The sequence below is a fragment of the Aythya fuligula genome, chromosome 3, assembly GCF_009819795.1.
Source record: "Aythya fuligula isolate bAytFul2 chromosome 3, bAytFul2.pri, whole genome shotgun sequence".
NCBI classification, from domain to species: domain Eukaryota; kingdom Metazoa; phylum Chordata; class Aves; order Anseriformes; family Anatidae; genus Aythya; species Aythya fuligula.
In genome coordinates this window covers 118,865,946-118,885,960 of record NC_045561.1, presented here as the reverse complement: position 1 = coordinate 118,885,960, position 20,015 = coordinate 118,865,946, and the positions used below count along the sequence as shown (strand labels likewise).

Here is a 20,015-nt window from a genome sequence, read left to right as displayed (position 1 = left end):
TGGCTCTGCTCATCCCAGCATGGCTCCCATCCCTCCCCACCATCTCTGGCTCTCTCTGCAGGCCGCAGGGCCAGGCCCCACAGCACGGCACCACCACAGCGCAGCTCCTGGTCACCAGCCACTGGGACACCCCAGGGGTGCTCCCACAGCTGCTGATTAGGGTCGTGGCAAATTAGGGTGATTAGGGTCTTGTCAAGGTCTCTGGCCTTGCCAAATGCAGTTCTGCTCCTGGCTTCTCTAGGCTTTGTTTTCAACGCGTCCAATGCCAAAGGGCAGCTCTGAAGTAGCCCAAGCCAATTGTGAATTGTGAACAGGATTTGCTGAGTTACTCGAAGCAAAATGAGAGTAACAAAGCCTTAGGAAATTAATGCTGTTTATTCTGACATTTATGAAGTGTTTTACTGCCATGCATCAACAGTAAAAGCTACAGAAACAACAAGATAACCACTGAACTGACAATAGCAGTGCCCAGAAGAGCACTGCATCCCTGCCCTTCCCTACAACTCACCCACACCACGGCAGCCACAGTTTAGAAGTTTCTCTTCTGCCAGCAGGGACCTGGAGTCACATCTCCTATGTCCTGAGGTCTCCAGCCCTACAAGGCCAGGCTTGATGGGGCTGGGGGCAGGGGTCATGCCCATGGCAGGGGGTGGCACTGGGGGGGGGACCTGCCAGCCTGAACCACTCCGGGATCCTGGGATCCCATTGGTAATGAACACAAGGTGGACGTTTGGTCTCCTGGTGAAGCTGTTCCACACAAAACACCGAGGCAGTGACTACATTGAAGAAAATCAGAATGGCTGTGCAGCTTGGCACAGGTTTAATTAATTTACATCTGTCAAATGGGAAGGACACCTGAGGGTGTGCAGTCCACCCCTCTCCTCAATGGGGATATCAAATGGATGAGACAGCAGATGCTTGCCTAAACTGTTCCTAAAGGGTGCTGCTGTCCCACATATCCTGGTTGAAACGTTATCAACAGAACTTAACACATCTCTGGGCCTGCAGCTTGCACCCCTGACCTGGAATCTCCATTCCCAAGAACCAAACCCGGTGCCTGTGCCCCCCCCATGCGGGCACAGCCCTCCCGCCAGCCCCTCGCCCCCCAGGGCTGCCCCAGGGGACATTTCTCCAGGCACTGCTGTCGGTCATTCCAGGACATGCAGTGTGTCTGCAGCCTCCTTAGCATATGCTGCCCTAAAGCACATCGGGTGCCAAGCCCCTGCTACCCAAGAACCAACCGAGGAATTGTCTCAGGAGTGCTAGATACGGCTCTCCTTTTACAGCACCCCCCAGTCACACTATTTGCTCTTTTTGCGGTAATTTTGTTCATTTGCATTCAGCTTCTAATCCATTATAATTCCCCCGATACTGTTCAACAATAGGCCTGTCTAGTCTGCCATTCTCTGCTTCTTATTCATGCTTTTTATTTTATTTTCTGTCGCTTGAAGCTGTCTTTACTCATTTCATCTTATTGATTTACAGGACCGTTCTGAATTAGAAGCTTGCCCTCTGAAGAATTTCTGTAGCGTCGGTACAGAATTTATGTACATGTGTCCCTATTTCATCATGCAAACTGTCAAGAAATAAACTGAGTAAGGCTGAACTCGGCACAGACCCCTGTGGGATCCTACCTGACACGTGCTCCCTCTTTGGTAGGAAAATATTGATATTTTCTTTCTCCGACTGTGATTTTTCAACTGCTGTTGCACCCACTTAACAGTAGTTTCAACCAGTCCACATTTAACTAGTTTATTTATGAAAATACCATATGGGAGAGTGTCAAAAGCTTCATGAGTCAACGCATTTTAAATTAATGCTTCCCCCTCCTTCCTGAGGCCACCCACCCACCCGGTACCATCCAATTTCCATTCTTTGACACGATTTGTTCTCAACATAGACGTGTCAACTATTTTTATCCCCTGTCTACGTGAGTACGGAGTGATTGTTTTATAACATATTCAGGAACCTGAAGGTATTCCTTTCACCTTCAGACACGTATTTCAGCAAAAATACTTACACGCTTACGCAGCCCAAGCACAGGGAAGCAGCAATGCCACCTCTTGACACCACCACGCCACCCTCCCTCCTTTTCCCCTTTTTTCCATGAACAAAACAATCCCAGACCAGCTCCGTGACTGCACAGGGAATGGTCCTGGCCAGCGGTGCTGGTACAACCACAGGCACAGCCGGCTGTCGGGAGCAAGCAGTCGGGGGAGAGGAGCACTTGGGGCAGCTCTGCCACCAGCACAGCCATGGCTGTGTCTCTCCACAAATTTCTTTAAAGCCTTAAGTCTGGGGAAGTTCACTGTCGAAAAATCTCCTTTACAAACCAGCTTTCTATTTACCCTACTCTTTGATTCATATCTACAGCTTCCAAGACAATTTTTAGACACCCTCCAGAATTACACCTGGCCTTAACTTGGTCGGCCAGCAGTCAGACACACCAAGGGCTCCTCTTGTTCTACTTTTTAAAAAAATGATACAAGTCTGGTAGCAGAAACTCAAAATTATGCTATAAACATAGAATCCTTTAGTTTTCAGAAGATGATATTCAGGATAAAGTAACACCTATTCATCCCCATGTTAGCCACAAGCTGTGACTGAATTCTTTAACGTAACATGGAAATGGAACTTGCAGCACGTTTCTCACACTTTCCGTATAGCGACAGCCACCATACACAAAAACAGACACCATGCAAAGCAACAGTCAAAAGGCAGCAAGAAATAAAGCCAACGTGCTCCTTCTGGGGGAGAAAGGGAAGCGAGATTAAGTGGGAAGGCAGAACGAGGTCGGAGGAATGGGCACAAAGCTGCTCTGAGCAGCAGGACGCTTCCTCTGGTCCTGCTGTAAAGGTTTTGGCCGGGTACCTTGTGGCTGCGGCACGTACCCGTGCCTCGAGGAGCACGGGGCTTGCAGGGCTGGCTGGCTCCTCTACAGCTGGAGAGGAACTCTGGCAGGCTGAGGAAAAGAGCCAGAGAACAACCTCCACTCCCAGGTTATTAGAAAAACGTGTGACCCTTTTTATGAGTAATCATTCCTCCAAGCCATGTAGAGCCTGATGTCTGAAGTGCTGCTTGTCAAGCTTTATGCAGTAACTCTTGGCTCTGCGGCTTTATAAGGAGCTCAATAAATTAATGAAGTATTTAAATGATGCTTTTGGTGTCTTAAATTAATCTCTCTTCTGAAAACTTACCAGGGAAGCCAAGTAAAGTAGACAATCTATTAAAAAATCCTGAAATTTACAGCAAGAAATCCCTGCAAGTTTCCAATGTCATGGCTCACAACTTTGCAAATCCTTATGAAATTGCACGCTGCTGCTCTGGCCACTCCGTAAGGAAAGAGCTTTCAGGAAGAGCTGCCAGCACATAATCTAGATGGATCTCTTGTTTTCTGCCACGTTATTTTCTCCCGTGATTGATTTAAATAGATGTTAAGGTCAAAAAGGATAATTACCACCACTCTCTGCATAAAACAGAAATGAAATTTAGCACAGTAATTTCTGAATCAAAGCCATATTTCTGACTGACCTACAGCACGCTGTTCAGACAGTGATGTAATCTGTCTTCAAGATTTAAAGTCACTGGGAAACCACCGCAGTACTTGAAAACTGCAAACAGCCTTTTAATTTCTTCAGACCCCTACCCTCCAGCTATCATATGCAGGAAGGATGATGGGACCTGTATCTAAGATGAAAATCACACGATTATGCAGGGAAACGTAACAGGAAACCAGTCCAACACCAGCTGCCTGCTGGATGCTCATCATTAAGGCAGAGAATACAGGGATAAAAAAAAGCATTATCTGGTAAAACTTGAATTTAAAGCAGATACAGGAAGGGAGGAATGAACTGCCAGAAAAGTGGAGTCAGAAATACAGCAGTGATAAAAGCTGTCTGAATATGTATGCTGCTGCTAAGTTACTTGGGGAAAAAAAAATAAATCAAAATCTTACCAGGCCCAGGGAAGAGAGGGCTCAGCAAAGACCAGTCTGAATGGTCAGCCAGTCTGAAGAGGTTCTGAATGAGGAGAGTGTGTCTGTCATGTGTCTGTCCACACATCACCAAACATGTGCAAGTGTGAAAACCAAAGACTTGAACAAAAATGAAAGCATCAGTATCACAGAGCTGCCAGCAGGGCAGGGAGGGGACCCTGCCCCTCTGCTGGGTGCTGGTGAGGCTGCCCCTGGAGCACTGGGACCAGTCCTGGGCCCCCAGCACAGAGACCTGGGCCCAGTGGGGAGAGCCCAGGCCGTGAGGAGAGGCTGCGAGAGCTGGGGCTGCTGGGCCTGGAGCAGAGGAGGCTCAAAATTTAAAATTCAATCTGAATTAAAAAAAAAAAAGTATATATATATATATATTTTAACTCTGAGGTTGGTAAAAACACTGGCACAGGTTGCCTAATGAGGCTGGAGACCCTCCATCTGTAGTGAGCTTCAACATGCAACTGGACATGGTGCTGGGCACCCTGCAGGTGTGGGACCAGACAGACCAAAGGTCCCAGCCTCAGCCAGTCCGTTGTGTCTAGAAAAAAATAAGTGTAGGCAAAATGGAGTAAAAAAAAAAGAACTGAGGAAGAAATGAAGGATTTGAACGTGATGAGAAAGGTGACAGAACAAATCCAAGTCCTTAGCTGGAGCGCCATACTCTGGACCTGCTCTGCCTGCTGGGTGCTGCTGATGGGGCCATCTCGTTCCCCGTTCCCTTTCCTTGCACAGTGTTTGTACCAATGCCACTCTGTTGAACCCAACAACCCTGTGATAGCAGCTAGACTGCAAAATGTTACTGGAAAATCCATTGTGAACTGGAGGGAGGAAGAACTGGACAGGGAAATATTACTCCAGAGGCAGCACACGGTAACCCGAAGAAGCACTGCTTGAGAAAGGAAAAAGCTACAGAAAGGATGAAAGCAGCGGAGGTGAGAGGCAGTTTAAAGGTAGACCAAACGTTTCACAGCAGAGGTAGGTTAGAAGACACCATTAAAGCAGCATCAGGATTACACACAGCTATCTTGCCCGCAGGCCCTGTGTCTCCGTGCCTGTTCCAACACAGCAGCACCACGAGGCACTCGCTGGCTGCCAGGATGAGACTGCAGAGCATGGTATCTGCAAACTCTCTGCAATAGCCCCAGACCACCTCTATGCCAACAGTGAGAGAAGCATCTTCTCTGATGAGGCCCCAGAACAAAGATGTCTTTTATATTTTATTCACACACTTCCCTGTTATCTGGAATTTTAAATTATACTCACTTAAGAGTAGCGAATCTATCTCCCGACTATTTCCCTTGCTGATGCTTTCAACTGTTTCTTCCACCCCATCAAGCTCCCCACACTCTCACCTAATGCATCTTCCTCAAAACCCACATCCCACAGACTCACCAATGAACCCCAAGGATTTAAAACCACAGGTTAAAAATAAATGCCTATAGACATCTAGATACCAGTTTAAGCAGTGTTACTGAAACACATGACTCCTTGCTTGAAACTGTTAGACTAATTCATTGCGCTGACTCTTGTCCTCATCCTTCCTTCCTCCTTGCTGTCCCTTTCTCTTGTGACTGGTTTCGGGGTGTTGCCAAATCTTCCTTGGGCAAGAGCACCTGCAGCTGCCCACAGGCTGCCAGCTTTCTGTGGCCTAGGCTCTACGGCTAGAACGGTGCTAGGGTCTCTAGATGTCACACACCTCTAGAAGCAGAAAATAAAAAAAAATGAACGTACTACACCTGTCCAAGACAAATGGCAGAATGGGCAGTAACAGTAGTTTCAGTCACTTTCAGGTGGAATTGCTGACTGGACAGCTAGAAGGAAATGTTGGAGAGATATATGTGGACATGGGAACAAAGGAGAAAAAAGGTACATTGGAAACTGTCAGAAGATAAATTAAGCTAGCCAAGCAAATAAAAATCACTCTGGGTTACAGAACTAAACAAACAAAGAACAACATCAATGACATAGATATCAATGCTGGGCTGATGGCAGGAAGGTTTGTGGAGGTCTGATCAAAAATCTGGAAACTGCTCAGTCATGCACCATCTGCAAACCCACAGCAGGACAGAACTCAGGATGCTAATCAACGGCACTGGAGACAGCAGAGGGAAATAATGACAAACAAAAATAAAGGTAGAAAGAGGGCGAAGGACTACAAAGAGCAGATAATCAGGGACCTTAGGAGAAGAAGACTGAAAAAAAATAATCCAAATTGGAGTTAGTGGAAATACAATCTCTTAGGAAGAAGAACTGGTTCTGAATATTGTATAGGTATCATATCCCTCTCCACTTTAGTTTTAAAGCTGCAAATAGTTTTGTTTTTAGACGGTAAGAACATGATTCTCCTATCCAAATGTAGATGTCTATAGTCTCCGAGCTCCTTAGCTGTAGAAATCAGAAAAAACAGATACAGTATTTTGTTATTATAGGTAGCAAACCTAGTGACTTTAATAAGCTAGGTTGTTTAAAAGCACTTATATTTTAAAGGCCTTTCACAGTCCAAAGGAGAAACGTTTGCCTCCCTGAACACTCATTACGGGAGGCCTATGAGCATGAGCTAGCAGAATGCACTCCCTTTACAGGCAGCAGGGAAGGAACAGGCACTGCTGGAGTGCTCTCATCTTAACGGGGACGGCAGCATTGGGGCTGCTCGGCCACACTCCAGCAGAGTTTCTTTGTGCTCATGAGCTGTGCAGGGAGCCTTCTGCAAGCAGCTCAGGAGGAAACGCCTCTGCTGCAGGCAGCCAAGCAGTTGAGGTGATTGTCGCTCTTACACATTTATAGGGCTTACAGGGACAACAGGCACACGCACGAGCCTTTTTAGGAAAAGGCAGAGAATGATCCATCCATATTTCACATGCTACATACATCAACGAGAGTAAAATACGACGCATTTAAATTCTAACCTAGATCTGCAAGGTAAAAGATGCTGCGTAACCTGCAGAGAGATGGCTGCTGAGAAAACAGCAGAGGCTGAGGGGTATTAAAGAGGGGAATTAACCTACCTGAGGGACTGGCTGACTGGGAACAGAATGACTGAGGGAAGAATAGTGCACACTGACCACAACAGAAAGAAAAAAATCTATCCCTGAATCATATAAAATAAATTATCTAAAGGACAAAACATATTTAACAGGTTTGGCCTAGTCTAACAGAAGAGACACAACCCTCTCATTCTATTTAGAAAGGTTCATTGGCTGTAAAGATCAGAGAAATACTGTTTTGTTGTATCATAGGCAACAAATATAGACAAGATTGCTTTCAAATTTTCTGTTTGTAAATGTTTCACCTGATAAATGCACCAAACAATCGCCTCCCACATCTGATACAATGCCACCAAATGTAAACATGTCATTAAATCAGTGTTTTTTTTTGTTTTTTTTTTTTTTTTTTTAAATTTTGACGCTTACATTCTGAAAGATGAAAAATAACAAAATTGTAGTATTACATACCTAAATGTGAAAATAATCCAAAGCCACGAGTGACCATAGCTACATTCCTGCTGCCAGAACTTCCTGCTTAACAGGAAAAACTTTCTCTGACCTCATTCTGTCTGCAGCATTTTATAGACCACAGAAAGCTCCTTGCCTCTTGCAAAATTTAGCTACAGAAGTCCTGGGATCTGCAGAGTTCACTGCCCCTCTGGATATTTTCCCACTGAAAGCAGAGGATGAGGAGGCTGGGAACGAGGAAGGCTTCCCTCGGAGATGTGCCCGGACTGAAGAGCAGCGCTTGATGAGAGCTCCTTTGGTTTGCTTGTTTTTCAGTTTTTAGCTTATGAAAAAGTGAGCTCAGGCATTAAAATGCCGCTCTTTCAGCTCAGTCTGAGTCCCAACAAAGCAGTTGTCAAACGTTGGTTATTTTCATGTCTCTGGCAGATGGGGATGACAAAACAGCAGCGATCGCAGCGCCCTGGGGGAGCTGAGGGCTGGCGGGGCAGGCACCCTGCCCACCACAAGAGTGTCACACCAGAAACCTGAGATGTGAATCAACACAAGCTTCAGCTCTCCAGCGTGGTGTGGGACTGCCCACAGCCCATAGGGCCACGTCAGTACCCACCTTGCTTATTAAAAATATTACTAGGAAGCACAGGTTCTGCGTTGGTTTTATCTACCAGAAGCTCTATGAGCAGCAGTGTCCTAACAGGTACCATTAGGGGTGTGGATGTGATTAAAAATTCCAGAAGTTTTCTTTTTTAAATAAAATCATATATAGCTATCCAGTTATTGGTCCTTTCAACTATCCCTTGAAATAAATTCATCCACATTTGCTCCATCTTTTGGGGAAAGAAAGCAAAGTGAACCAAAAACCCTTACTCTTGGATAAGCCTGCTGTCGGAAGCCAGAATGTATTAGCTGGAAAGAAGAAAGTTTGATGAAGATGTAAACATCTGCCAAAAAGGTGTAAACATCCGCTCCTCCTAATGGAAAGGACTTAGGTAGGATACTGCATTTGCTGCTACTTTGCTATTTCCTCTTTTCAGGACAATTTTGTCTCCACAGGCAGGCAAACAGTATGCTAGAAGTTACTTCTAACATTTATACCCAAAATTTACTCCAGGTGCATAAACTATTAAGATAGGACATAGGAACAAATAGGTTAATGTTAAGAATAAATTTGGTTTTCCAAAAGAAGCCAGCTCTCTGAAATGTGACCATTTTGACCAGCTTCAGCACGTGAAGATGCAGCTAAGAACGCCACTTGGCTTGCACAAGGAAATCTATGACCCTGCCAAATTTGTTTCACGCTGCCAAGATGTGCCCGTGCCTCCAGCCAGGGAAAGGAGACCCTTCCTTTTACATCAGGGATTAACCTAAGCAAAAGTAACTGATAAATCTTGGGGGAAAATACTGTAACCAGACACGTGTGAACTGACAAAATAGAAATACAAGAAATTTTCAAAGGGGAAAAAATGTTTCTCCTGCCTTAACTCACTCTATTACTAACTGCAGGCACCTGTAAATTTTCCAGGTTCAAAGGAATGCAGAATACAAAGACGACACAGACATGTGCTTGAAGTCTCTGACAAACTAGAGGATAAATGAATCAGCAATGCTTCAATGTATTCAGTGGCTCAGTCAGTGTGCTAAAAGTCTCAGATGCTCAGAAATACGGTACCATGCGTGGATGGGCATATGCTGAGACAAGTGGAGTCCTTTTCAAGCTGAAGCAAGAGCCAAGTGTTTTAGCTGTCATGCCTACGACTAAGCCCACAAATTCTGCAGCCATATATTTAACTGGCTGCATGCAGAGGTTATGCAGAAGTTAGTGGATCTTGAAAGGCCCTTCTGTGCAAGGCTAGAAAGAAACCTAGCTACTGGACACATTTCCATGCATAAACATTTGTAACCTAGCGATCAAATCACATCTCTGACTTCCCTAATAATGCTCTTCTAGCATCACATTTCCAGCTTGTAGGTTTTCTATAGCTCTCTTCTAATTCATTTTGCAGTGTTTCCATATTCTTTCCAAAATGTGTATACCTGACCTGAGCCAAAGTTTTGGCAGTACCAAGTAAAACCTGGCATGCAGCATTTCTTTAGTGTGAGTGGACACAGGCCCAATTAAGATAATCTATGCTACTTTAGAAGCACTTTTCAGTGTAGTACAACTCAGTAACACTAGCAGGCTAACCTTGCAGAGATGGAAATGGCTTGGACCATACAAATGATACAGTCTGAAACGGCTTTCACTGATCACTCCTTCTAGAACCTCAGCTGAACAACCTGAGAAGCTCTGATGAAGACTTTTACTTCTCATTACGATGTAATTAAAAACAAATACACCCTGATTAGGCTTGACAGCTCTACACAGCCACCACAGCTGGGTGTTTTGCAAAGAACAAAGGCACTAAGCAGAGTCTGAATGACAATACCTGTTAGATGTGTTTGGGTCCCACTGCGAGCCTCAGGTACATCCCCATGGGCTTGTGGAGTGGTTATGGAGAAGTGTGCGTTCTGCAAGCTGAGAGCCTGAAGAGCTGGAATGATGGAGGCAAACATTACTACCTGAACCTGAGGCAGCGTTTCCTTTCCCCCCAGGTCCAGGAAAAGATAAATACCCCGTTCCTTCTCTGGAATAAGCAAGCACAGAGAGAAGAAGCCTGTTCCCATGAACTCCTGCAGAATCTGCTAGATGAAGTAACCTTTCATAATTTTGGAAGAGGGATCCTAGAAGAGGGAAGAGCCAGGATCTTGGTAAAAGGCAGGTACTAAAATGGGTATGGAGATCACAGATGATGACATCTGCCATAGATTTGCTGCTTGTGAATTCTTGTGATGCCTGACAGAAGAAGATGCTTGAAAGTAAGATGATTTATGGTTTTTTAAAGACCGGTTCTGGAACACATCTTGCTCCTTTATAAAAAAAAAATAATAAAAAATGCTCAAAGCCAAAGTGTGTCAAAGCCCTGTGTTGCTGATTCTATCATGCCCTCATTAGTCAAAATATTAGTCTTGGTAGTACTGTTGAAAAGCTATTTATGCTTTGCTTGGTCACTGCAGTTTCTATATTTGGTATTTTTGGGATTCCTGTGACCAAATCCAGATCTATGCATATCTATGACCACATCAGAGAAGAGGAAGATTTCGGTAGTTGTGTGCCTTTGTGTGCCTCTGTCCACAAGAGCTATGCGGATCCCTGCAACTCACACAAGCAAAAGATTATGGGTCTAGGACAGCAAAATGGGCTCAGGCTTGGTTAGTAGGTGCAGTTTGGTGCAGTTTTGGTCATCCCACATCAAAAAGAAACACTGAAAGAAGATGAGAAGGATAACAAGCACGACTGAATTTGGACGGAAAAATTAAGTTGACTTTTAACTAGGATTCTTAGACTAGAAGCAGGTGGCTTCAATAGCATGAAGAAGGAGAATTTTAAAACATAAGAGTTTTCTTAAACAGCTCATAATTGAATTGTAGAACTCATTAGTGGGTGCCGGATTTTTGAAGTAGTGGTCTCTATAAATGCTACAACTGAGGCAGTGAACCAATGAGTGCTGCAAGATGGGAGTAAAAGCAAAAGCCTTGAGCAAAATTTGACTTACTAACTTGACTTAATGACTTACTGCTTATAATCTTACTGAAGCATCTGCTATCTGTCATCATGGTTGACAGGAGCATGAAATTCTTGTACCCTGAGAATACCTGACAACGTAGAGGTCTTGTCATAAGCCAATTAGTATTTATATTAAATATCACTTTACTTACTAATACCTACTTACCCTGAGCTGTCACTTTTCTTTCCCTTCATTATCCCCCACAGAAGTGATATTGCACTACTTCTTATCTCAGCAGTGTATTGTAAGGTCTATGTGGCCAAGAAAACAGTTGAAGGCCAGGTGGTAATAGCTGGCCCTCTTCTTATTCTGGATGAAAGCTGGGTATGGTATCTTCCTAGCATTTTCTCTGGCACCTTCTTTCTCAGATTAAGGGAAGAGGTAGGCCAGGCCCTGTCCACAGGGGCAGGGAAGAGAGCAGGAGAACAGCAGCATAGCTGGTAGATGATGGTGATGTGAAAGACCGAGTTTCTGGATGTTAGGAAAAAGATGTGTTTCTTTAGGTGAAGTGTACTTTGGGATCAGTATTGGTACTTGGCACCAAACCTAATACTGGTTTCATCTTCTCATTTGCTTTTTCAGTAATAAAATATTTGTTCACATGTGTTCGAACTGAAGAGGCAACTGAAAAACTCATCTGTGGAGGACTGCTCCATGTCCTCCATCAGAGGCCACCCTGCAGATATTTTGCACCAGTCTGTCTCCTGGCATTCCCAGAGAAAGAAACTTGGGTACTTGCTGTGGGTCATCTTGGCTCAAGTTTCACTCTGTCCTCTTCTTCCAGATCAGATTTGATTTTTAAATATAATGCAGACGAACTAATGGTTACTAGGACTACAGGGCTCCGTGAGACAAAAAGGCACCTACTGTTCCCACATACCAGCACAGAAACTGATCTTGTACTGGGAAGAGTGAAACACTGGTAAGTCAGAACACAGCCTACCATACAGGAGAGAAAGTCTCAGTGACTGTGGAATTAGAGACTTTTAAAATGTGAATTGTCCAATTTGGATTAAGAAAATGGGAAAAGTTGGTTGGACAAAGAAGTAGAAACTAAGGAACTAGGTGATCACTGCCCAAACTAACTGCTGCCCCTGGGTCCCAACTGGCACAGGGCTCGACCGTTTTGTTCTGTAGCACCTTATAAAGAGGATGAAGAGGGTGCAGAACCTGGCAGGGTCTGTTGCTCAGGAAATGTTTCGAGCTTGTGTGTATACATGTGCTAGGGCAGGACATGCGTGCCTAAAGCAGGATCTTCTCTGACAGAGATTGAAGACAATCATCTGCACCACAGCGACCAGACTCAGACCTCAGGCAGAGGCTAAAAGCAAAGACAGAATGGAAGAGACCTTGCCCTCAAGTTGCCTGCAACCCAATAAATGAGAAAACGCCACGGGTCGTGTTGCTAAAAGACTGTCTACACAAACACTCCATGAAGCAGACTCTGGGAATTGCTCACCCTCAGCCTCCTCACTTCTAATTCAGCACAAAGGGAATTTGAATCATACACTGCACTGCACGTTGTATACAGGTTGTACATACTGAATTGTGTGATTTAGAAACAGATTTTTAAATTCCATCGTAGCCAGTTCAAAACTGCACATACAACTCACTTTTTTGTCTCGCAAAACAGAAGGAAAGTACGTGGACCTTTGCTTAACCCTCTTGCTGAAAATGAGGGATTTGTCTTACTCTTTAGTACCAGCTTGTCATTAAAGTTTAGGAACATTTTTTCAGTTCAGTTTCTCTTTCCCTGCAGGGAACACTTACTCATTCACAGCTTTGGGCAAGTTAAGTCTTCAGTGAAGCACCTTGCTATTCTCCCTAGCATAACTTACCAAGAAAGAAAAGTGCAAATTGATTCAACAGTGTATTTTGTATTTACATACGTACACTTATACTATAATTTCCATACAATAATTTCCATATATGAAAATAAGTAAACGTAAACACAAATTCAACTGTAACATCTACTAGCCTCTACTAGACATGGGCAACTAAAGAACTTTGGCAGCGAAACAGTTTGGTGTGGAGAACAAGCATTAATAAAGCCAACAAAGTAAACTCATTATGTGAAATGTCTCAAGCAGAAACAGAATTACTCTGCTTTGTAAGCACTGGAGCCTATGATACAACAAGAGCAGCCTTTCTCAGAACAGCTTTGAAAGTAATGCTCTATTTAATAAGAACAACAAAAATCTCTTTAGTTCTGTTTAGATATTTCTTCAGTCACACTCATAACATCTATTGCAATAAAAGCAAATCACTATTTGAAGAGACCACAAAAAGAGACACTGCAAACAATTCCTGCTTTAATGGATGCTGTATACATTCTTTGAACTAGCAGTGTTACTTGAAACACGTTAGAAAAGTCCTAGTGATACAAAATCCATCAAAATCCATATATATATATATATATATATATATATAAAACCTCTCACAGAAACAAACAATAACCATCGCAAAGCACACGTACCTTTTTGTTGGTGTAGGTGCTCCAGAGGACATGTGGGTCACCATGGTATCGTTCATATTAGTCAGAGGTCGAGGAGGACTGAAATAAAAGTATTTATTCCAGTTAGTGATTTAAAGAACAAAAAGATAAGAAAAGAAAAAAAAAAAAAAGGAAAAGGACACCACTGTTTTCTGTGACAATATCAGGTCAAAGAACAGCAGAAAGGCACTGAACTGCTCTATTCTAACTAGCTTTCACAATTCATGCGTATCTTTAAAATGAAGGTAAAACTAACATTTGTGATCAAATAGCTGACCTTTGGTATTGTCTAATACTTCAAGCAGATGTAGGAACCATTCAAATTAGGGGAATTATTTGAAACGTTTAAAGAAACGAGGCAATGACTCATTACAATAAGCCATCAATTATACAACAACCACAGCACCTGCTTGACTTTGATTTCTAATGAGAAAATTTCACGTTAGTTGGAAGAATCCAACAGAGCACCTCGTGTTCCTTACCACCCTAACCACAAAACCATGGGATGATGTTCCCATATTTGCTGTTTTACAGCCCTGGAAGTTTTCTGAAGGCCGTGCTGATGGGCAGGCAGGGTGTGGGAGGGGAGTGACGTGCCCGGGGCACCCCCTGGCAGCTCTGCTGGCGAGCTCGAGTCGGGGGGGACGACCTGCAGGAGCTGCCACCGCAGAGTCAGTGTTTGCTGGCATTTAGCCTCCAAGCACACCTACCATCCTTTAGAAGGAGACTTCCAAAGACACGCAGAGCTGCCCATGCGCAGACAGCAGCTCAATTTGCACGTTAGACAAAATGTCTTGTACAGGTTGTAACGGAGAAAAACGCCGCATTTCTCTGCATATTTTTTTTGAAAACGCAGCCCTAAAATCTTCAGTTTTCTATTTGCCATCATCTTCCTGTTCACTGACACTTAGATTTACAGTTGAGATTAATTCTTGCAAACTTTGTATACGATCCAGCAGCACAGAACACATTTGTCCTAACAGAGCTTTTCAGTTTTTGGATTCCCTGCCATTCCTGGTGCCTGCTGCAGTGACCCTGCTTCTGTTCGGGATTTCTAAATACCAGGAACTGGCTTAGGACTCATTAGCTTATTTCATTCAGTAGCTTTCAGAGCCCACCAATCTGGAGAACCAAACACGTATAAGAATCACCTGCTGTCAAAGAGGTGAAATCACAAAGATCATATTCCTTGCAGGTCTTACTGCGTTCTTTCTTCATCTTGGGTTAGACACAAAAGCACTTCAGGTCTCAATCCCCACTCCAGACAGATTAGCCCAGAAATAATTATGCTGTATGTTTCAACGTTCAGGTTATTCTAAAATACAACATTATCCTGAGAAATGCCGTGGTCATAAGATATTTACTGAATCTGCTGCTTTGGAAAAAGAACTTCGTACTGTACAAAAAAGCAGAAATGCAATTATAACACACTGGAAACTTGGTAACCTGATGGCTGTGACATGCTGTGGTACATCTGGAATCTATTAATGCTGTGAGTGAACATGCAAATGCATCCTCTGCTAATAAGCAGGTAATTAACAGCATCTCCCTCTTTGTCCCTTTATCCCCTTATTTACCTCTTGACTGAGCATCAGAAACGTTCAGCCCACAGCTACAGTTCAAAGTTCCTCTTTTTCCCTAAGGATTCACTTACCGACTTTGCATTCTCCTGCTAGGCAAATCTGAAAACAATATGGGCTGCTGTCAGACAAACACCTAGCTTTTGTGACAAAAACTGCATTTTTCAGCAACAACTATTGGCTCATGGCTTTTGTGCGCATTAGCAATGAAGCAGGCTGTTGGGTTTCGCTTTGTTTGCTTTGGGAGGGAAAATCAGACCCACAATAAATGCCACCTCGTTACTGATAATCATTTTGGGGTATGTGAAATTAACCCCGGGGCATCACATTTCGGCAGAGGGGTTCTGCAAGCTCACAGCAGCCGTTCCCGAGACGCCCAGGACGTGAGCGCGGTGCTGCCAGCGGGGCACAGCGTGCTCGTGGCCACGAGATGCATAAAGGGATCGCTGTGTTTTCGCACGATCCATTTTACTTTAAGTAACAAATTTCACACGAGGGCACATCTTCTGTCATCCCACAGAAGTTCACCTACGTGGACCTATTATTTTGAGTCAGGATAGTTCTTTATTTTATTACAACATTGCTTTTAAATGGCTCTTTTAGAAGGAAAGTGGATGTAATTCACCACTCGCAATCTGTTTTTGGTATCATTATAAGACATTTCCACATGCTCATTCCAGTTCTGCAAATACCAGTGTCCTTGTTTTTCCAGCTAAATCCCTGCTCACAGTGATAAAGACAAGGAAAAAAATTAAACAGTGACATCTGGTTAGAAGATACCTAACTGCACAACTCCGTATTATTTACTGCTTACAATAAAGCCTGTCCCAGTCCAGACGATTTCTTGAGGCCATTTATACATTTTTAGGGAGTATCTGCTCAGAAAATAGGAACTCTGTTAAGGTGGCACTGTATTTTCTTGTATAACCGTGACAGAAAAATCCTACTGGTTGTGACACCAGAAGCAGGCTGTAACCATACCAATGGAGTAGCAAAAGAGCTTCTTTATGAAACTGGGATTGGTTTTATTTTACCAATTTCTGATTCAAATGGAATATAACCAAATGTCCCCTCTGAGATGCTTATGAGAGTTACCCTATCACCATAAACAAGACAAAGCAGCTACTGAGGAGAGGTTTTTCTGCCTCACCAGAAAATGCAACTATCCAAGCACCTGAGACATGAGAAGACCCCAAATCAGAACTGGTACGGAGATTCAGAAGTTGCACTAAATGGGAACGGTGACTTTTTACTGATGTATGTAGCTTTTACAAAGATTTCAAAATGAACTGAGCACCGACATCAGAAGGCACAGTAACCACCTTGATAAGTAACAATATTTTGAAAATGGATTAAATACATCCATGGGTTTCATACGCTCAATATATAAGCTTTAGCCTGGAGAAGAGGAGGCTCAGGGGCGACCTTATTGCTCTCTACAGGTACCTTAAAGGAGGCTGTAGCGAGGTGGGGGTTGGCCTGTTCTCCCACGTGCCTGGTGACAGGACGAGAGGAAATGGGTTAAAGTTGTGCCAGGGGAGGTTTAGGTTGGATCTTAGGAAGAACTTCTTCACTGAGAGGGTTGTGAGGCATTGGAACAGGCTGCCCAGGGAAGTGGTGGAGTCACCATCCCTGGAAGTCTTCAAAAGACGTTTAGATGTAGAGCTTAGGGAAATGGTTTAGTGGGGACTGTTAGTGTTAGGTCAGAGGTTGGACTCGATGATCTTGAGGTCTCTTCCAACCTAGACAATTCTGTGATTCTGTGAAGCTAAAACACCTTAAATCACCTTAAAGAAGGCAGCAGAAGTTTGAGTTTTCCAGACCTAGCAGTTTTTTTGTCTTTTTATATTTTTTCCAAACCATGTTTAAGTATGAACATTCCCTGTCTCTTCTGCTGTGACCAGCTCCCTCTCTATGCATCCACTTCTGGCTACTACTGGACACAAGATACTGGACTAAACTCTTTTGTCTAACCCAGGCTGGATGATATCCTGTTCTTAGATCTTCCCATCATTTTCCTAAACATGTCACCAAACTCCTATGAGTTATTGCCAGAACTCTAATTAAATCAAAGATCTTGACTTCTATCATTAATATTTACCCTTTAATTACCTGCTCCTACCTGTAAAAACCTACGAGATTCAGATGTAACTGAAGTTGCTGTCACATCTGTTCTCGGTAATCTTGTCTAAAAATGAGAAATAAGAAACGTGTCAACAGTTTTCCTAAGTAGGGAAATCATTGCACATTCTGAAGAAAAGCCCAATTAAGCCTAGGGCTAAGTCTTCATTTAGACTTGGCTGGTGAAGGTCCAGAACAAACCCAGGACAGCTCTCAGGCCCCAGAAGTCTAGAAGCTCAGTAAATAGAAGCAACCAAGTCCGGAGACTTTTTGCTGTGCTGGACAATCACCTTGCAAAGGGACCTCTAAAAAAAGCAACAATAAACAAAATTTACCAAACCCTAAACACTTCTATCTGAGCTTGCTGATGCAATCAGCACAGTGACATGATATATTTGATCCCATCAGTCTACAGAGACTTGGAAAATGCAAAGCTCAGGAAAAGCAATCTATACTCAAGGGGTAAGGGCTGCCACTGCATCCAATTAAAAAAATATAAAAAAGCTGTCTTTCAGACCTGGAACTGATGAGACTGAAGCCAGTGATGGACACCTAGATTTCTGGAAGTAGACACATTTCACTGTCCCTCAGAAAGGACAATTAAATAGGGTCTGAAGGGTCCCAATGATGTCAAGCAGCAGAAGTTCAAGCTAAGCTTCTGGTACAAACATACACTTTCTCCCTTTTCTCAATGTTTGTGTGCCAGAACCAGACAGTATATTGGGTGTAACAAAAAAGAGAGTCATTTTCAGGTGCACTGATCAGCAGTGTAGTAAACACTAGCATTTGCTTAATTATCTACTAATGCCTAGAATTAAGTTATTCTTTAAATATGGATGGAAGCAGGGATAACTGCATGACATTTGTCAGTCTTTTCTGTTACTTCTTTTAAATTGCACTTACTGTGTTTACATACATATGAACTGAACAGAAATGAACTCTTGAATATATTTGCTAACTTTACAGGTGAGTTTTGCTCTATAACCTGGGAGGTCCTACACTATAAAGACAGTAACAGATACTATGAGCCTTCTTGGTACTGCTCAGGAGCCCCACTCGCAGTCCATCCAGGTTGCATTGCTTCGTGCAAAGAGAACTACAAAGAATTACAGCAAAGACCTGACCGACACCAGAAGGCAGGCACAAGTCAAAGATATAAGTTACTTGCATAAAAATGAAAAATCATACTTATATTAAATCCCACTACACTACAGAGAGTAGCTGACCATACCCTCTGCTTGTTGTTATTCTATTTACAGCCATGCTGACAGAAATTTAAGGAGAGATCTAACAGAAAACTGTCAGTTTTGTGGATATTTACCTACGTGTATTTACGTAGGCAGAGGTATGGAGGCATTTAGCACTTCTAGGTGCAAGGCAGGCTGGTACCACAGCTAGCAGACACTAGTCAAGATCTTTATATTAAAGATTTGCATTAACTTAAAGCTTATTACAAAAGAAGCGTACTCAAATCCATATGGAATCCTAGTTCAGTTTATTAATTGGAAAAAAACAACACAACAACAACACAACAAAACACCAAAATAACAGTTGATGAAATACAATGCCATGAAACTGTAAAAATAATGTCCCAACTGCCATGACAGTCCTTTTGCTTCCCTCTGACAAGGTGTCAGCTGGAAAAAGCAACAAAGTGAGGTTCATTATTTTCCTGGGTGATTCATTATTTCTCATACTGAAGGTCGGGAAAGATGAACTTAAACTCATTAGAGCTGTTTGTTTCTAACAACACATGCAGCATTAACTTTTTTTTCCTTAATGTTTCCTATGCTACTTCATACTTCCAAGTAAGAAAGACACAGACTGTAAAGTGCAATCCGATTTGATGTAAATCTTGGTCTCTCTTGCATGGCATTTCCATGGGAGTAAAGAAATGACATTTCTTTGCTTAACAACCGTGAGAAGTCCGTGGGGAGATTTCCACAAACAACCCTGTGAAAACTAATCTCTTTCTCCTGTAACCTATCAGGAAGGATTCAAAGCAGCATAAACGCGACCTGCTTTTCTCACACCTTATTGCTGGGAGGACTATGTCAACACATTTAGGTAATAGTGCAATAACACACCTCCTCTGTCTTACCTTTGTTCCTCAGGAGAGACCAAAGGGAATTTCCCCAAAGAACAGTCATGACTGAGGTTACCCGAGGTAAAGCACAGTCCCCGTCTGCCAGCAGTGCCACCTGGTTTCGCCCATAAAAACAAATGCTGCGATGCTTTTAAAGTGACACAGTCAAGGTTATGCCCCCAGATACACGTTCCTTCTTTCCCCTAACAGCAGCCTTTGCTTTCCTTACACACTTCAGCAATCTGCATCACTGCAGTCCAGCCGCTTGTCCTGACATTTGCTCCAGGATTGCTGTTGGGTTTTGCATGGGAGCACACACCAAACTCTCCAGTCTGAGGCCATACTGCTAAGGATGCCACACCAGCTCATCATGCTAACAAGAGGGCAGGCCCAATTTCAGTAATTTCCAGTTTCCTTACCTGCTACTATCACCATCTCCTTCCTTCACAACAACCTATAAGCTATGGGGCTGAGCACAGTGCAGTATTCTCCCTCCAGGATTGTGTGCACGTGAAATCATTATTTCCCCACTAAAAACACTCGGTGATGCAATGATCAGCACTGCAGCAGCAATAGTTGGTCATGGGTAGGCTGAGACTGCTCCCAAACTGAGGTTCAGAGGGTAGAAGAGTGGAGGGGGTGGGAACAGGTTAGAGGGAGCATGAGAATGGTTATCTTCCCCCCTCCCTGGGAGA

The 20,015-nt window shown here is 43.4% G+C and overlaps 1 protein-coding gene across 10 annotated transcripts in view; it reads right to left on the bottom strand.

Moving 5' to 3' along the window:
- Window positions 1–20,015, bottom strand: part of DTNB (dystrobrevin beta) — a 192,809-nt gene that overhangs the window by 93,459 nt on the left and 79,335 nt on the right. For all 10 annotated transcript variants that reach the window (XM_032184144.1, XM_032184147.1, XM_032184148.1 and 7 more), the window contains one exon: window positions 13,516–13,593. In XM_032184144.1, the coding sequence (XP_032040035.1) occupies window positions 13,516–13,593 (78 nt within the window). The remainder of the gene's footprint in view (window positions 1–13,515; window positions 13,594–20,015) is intronic.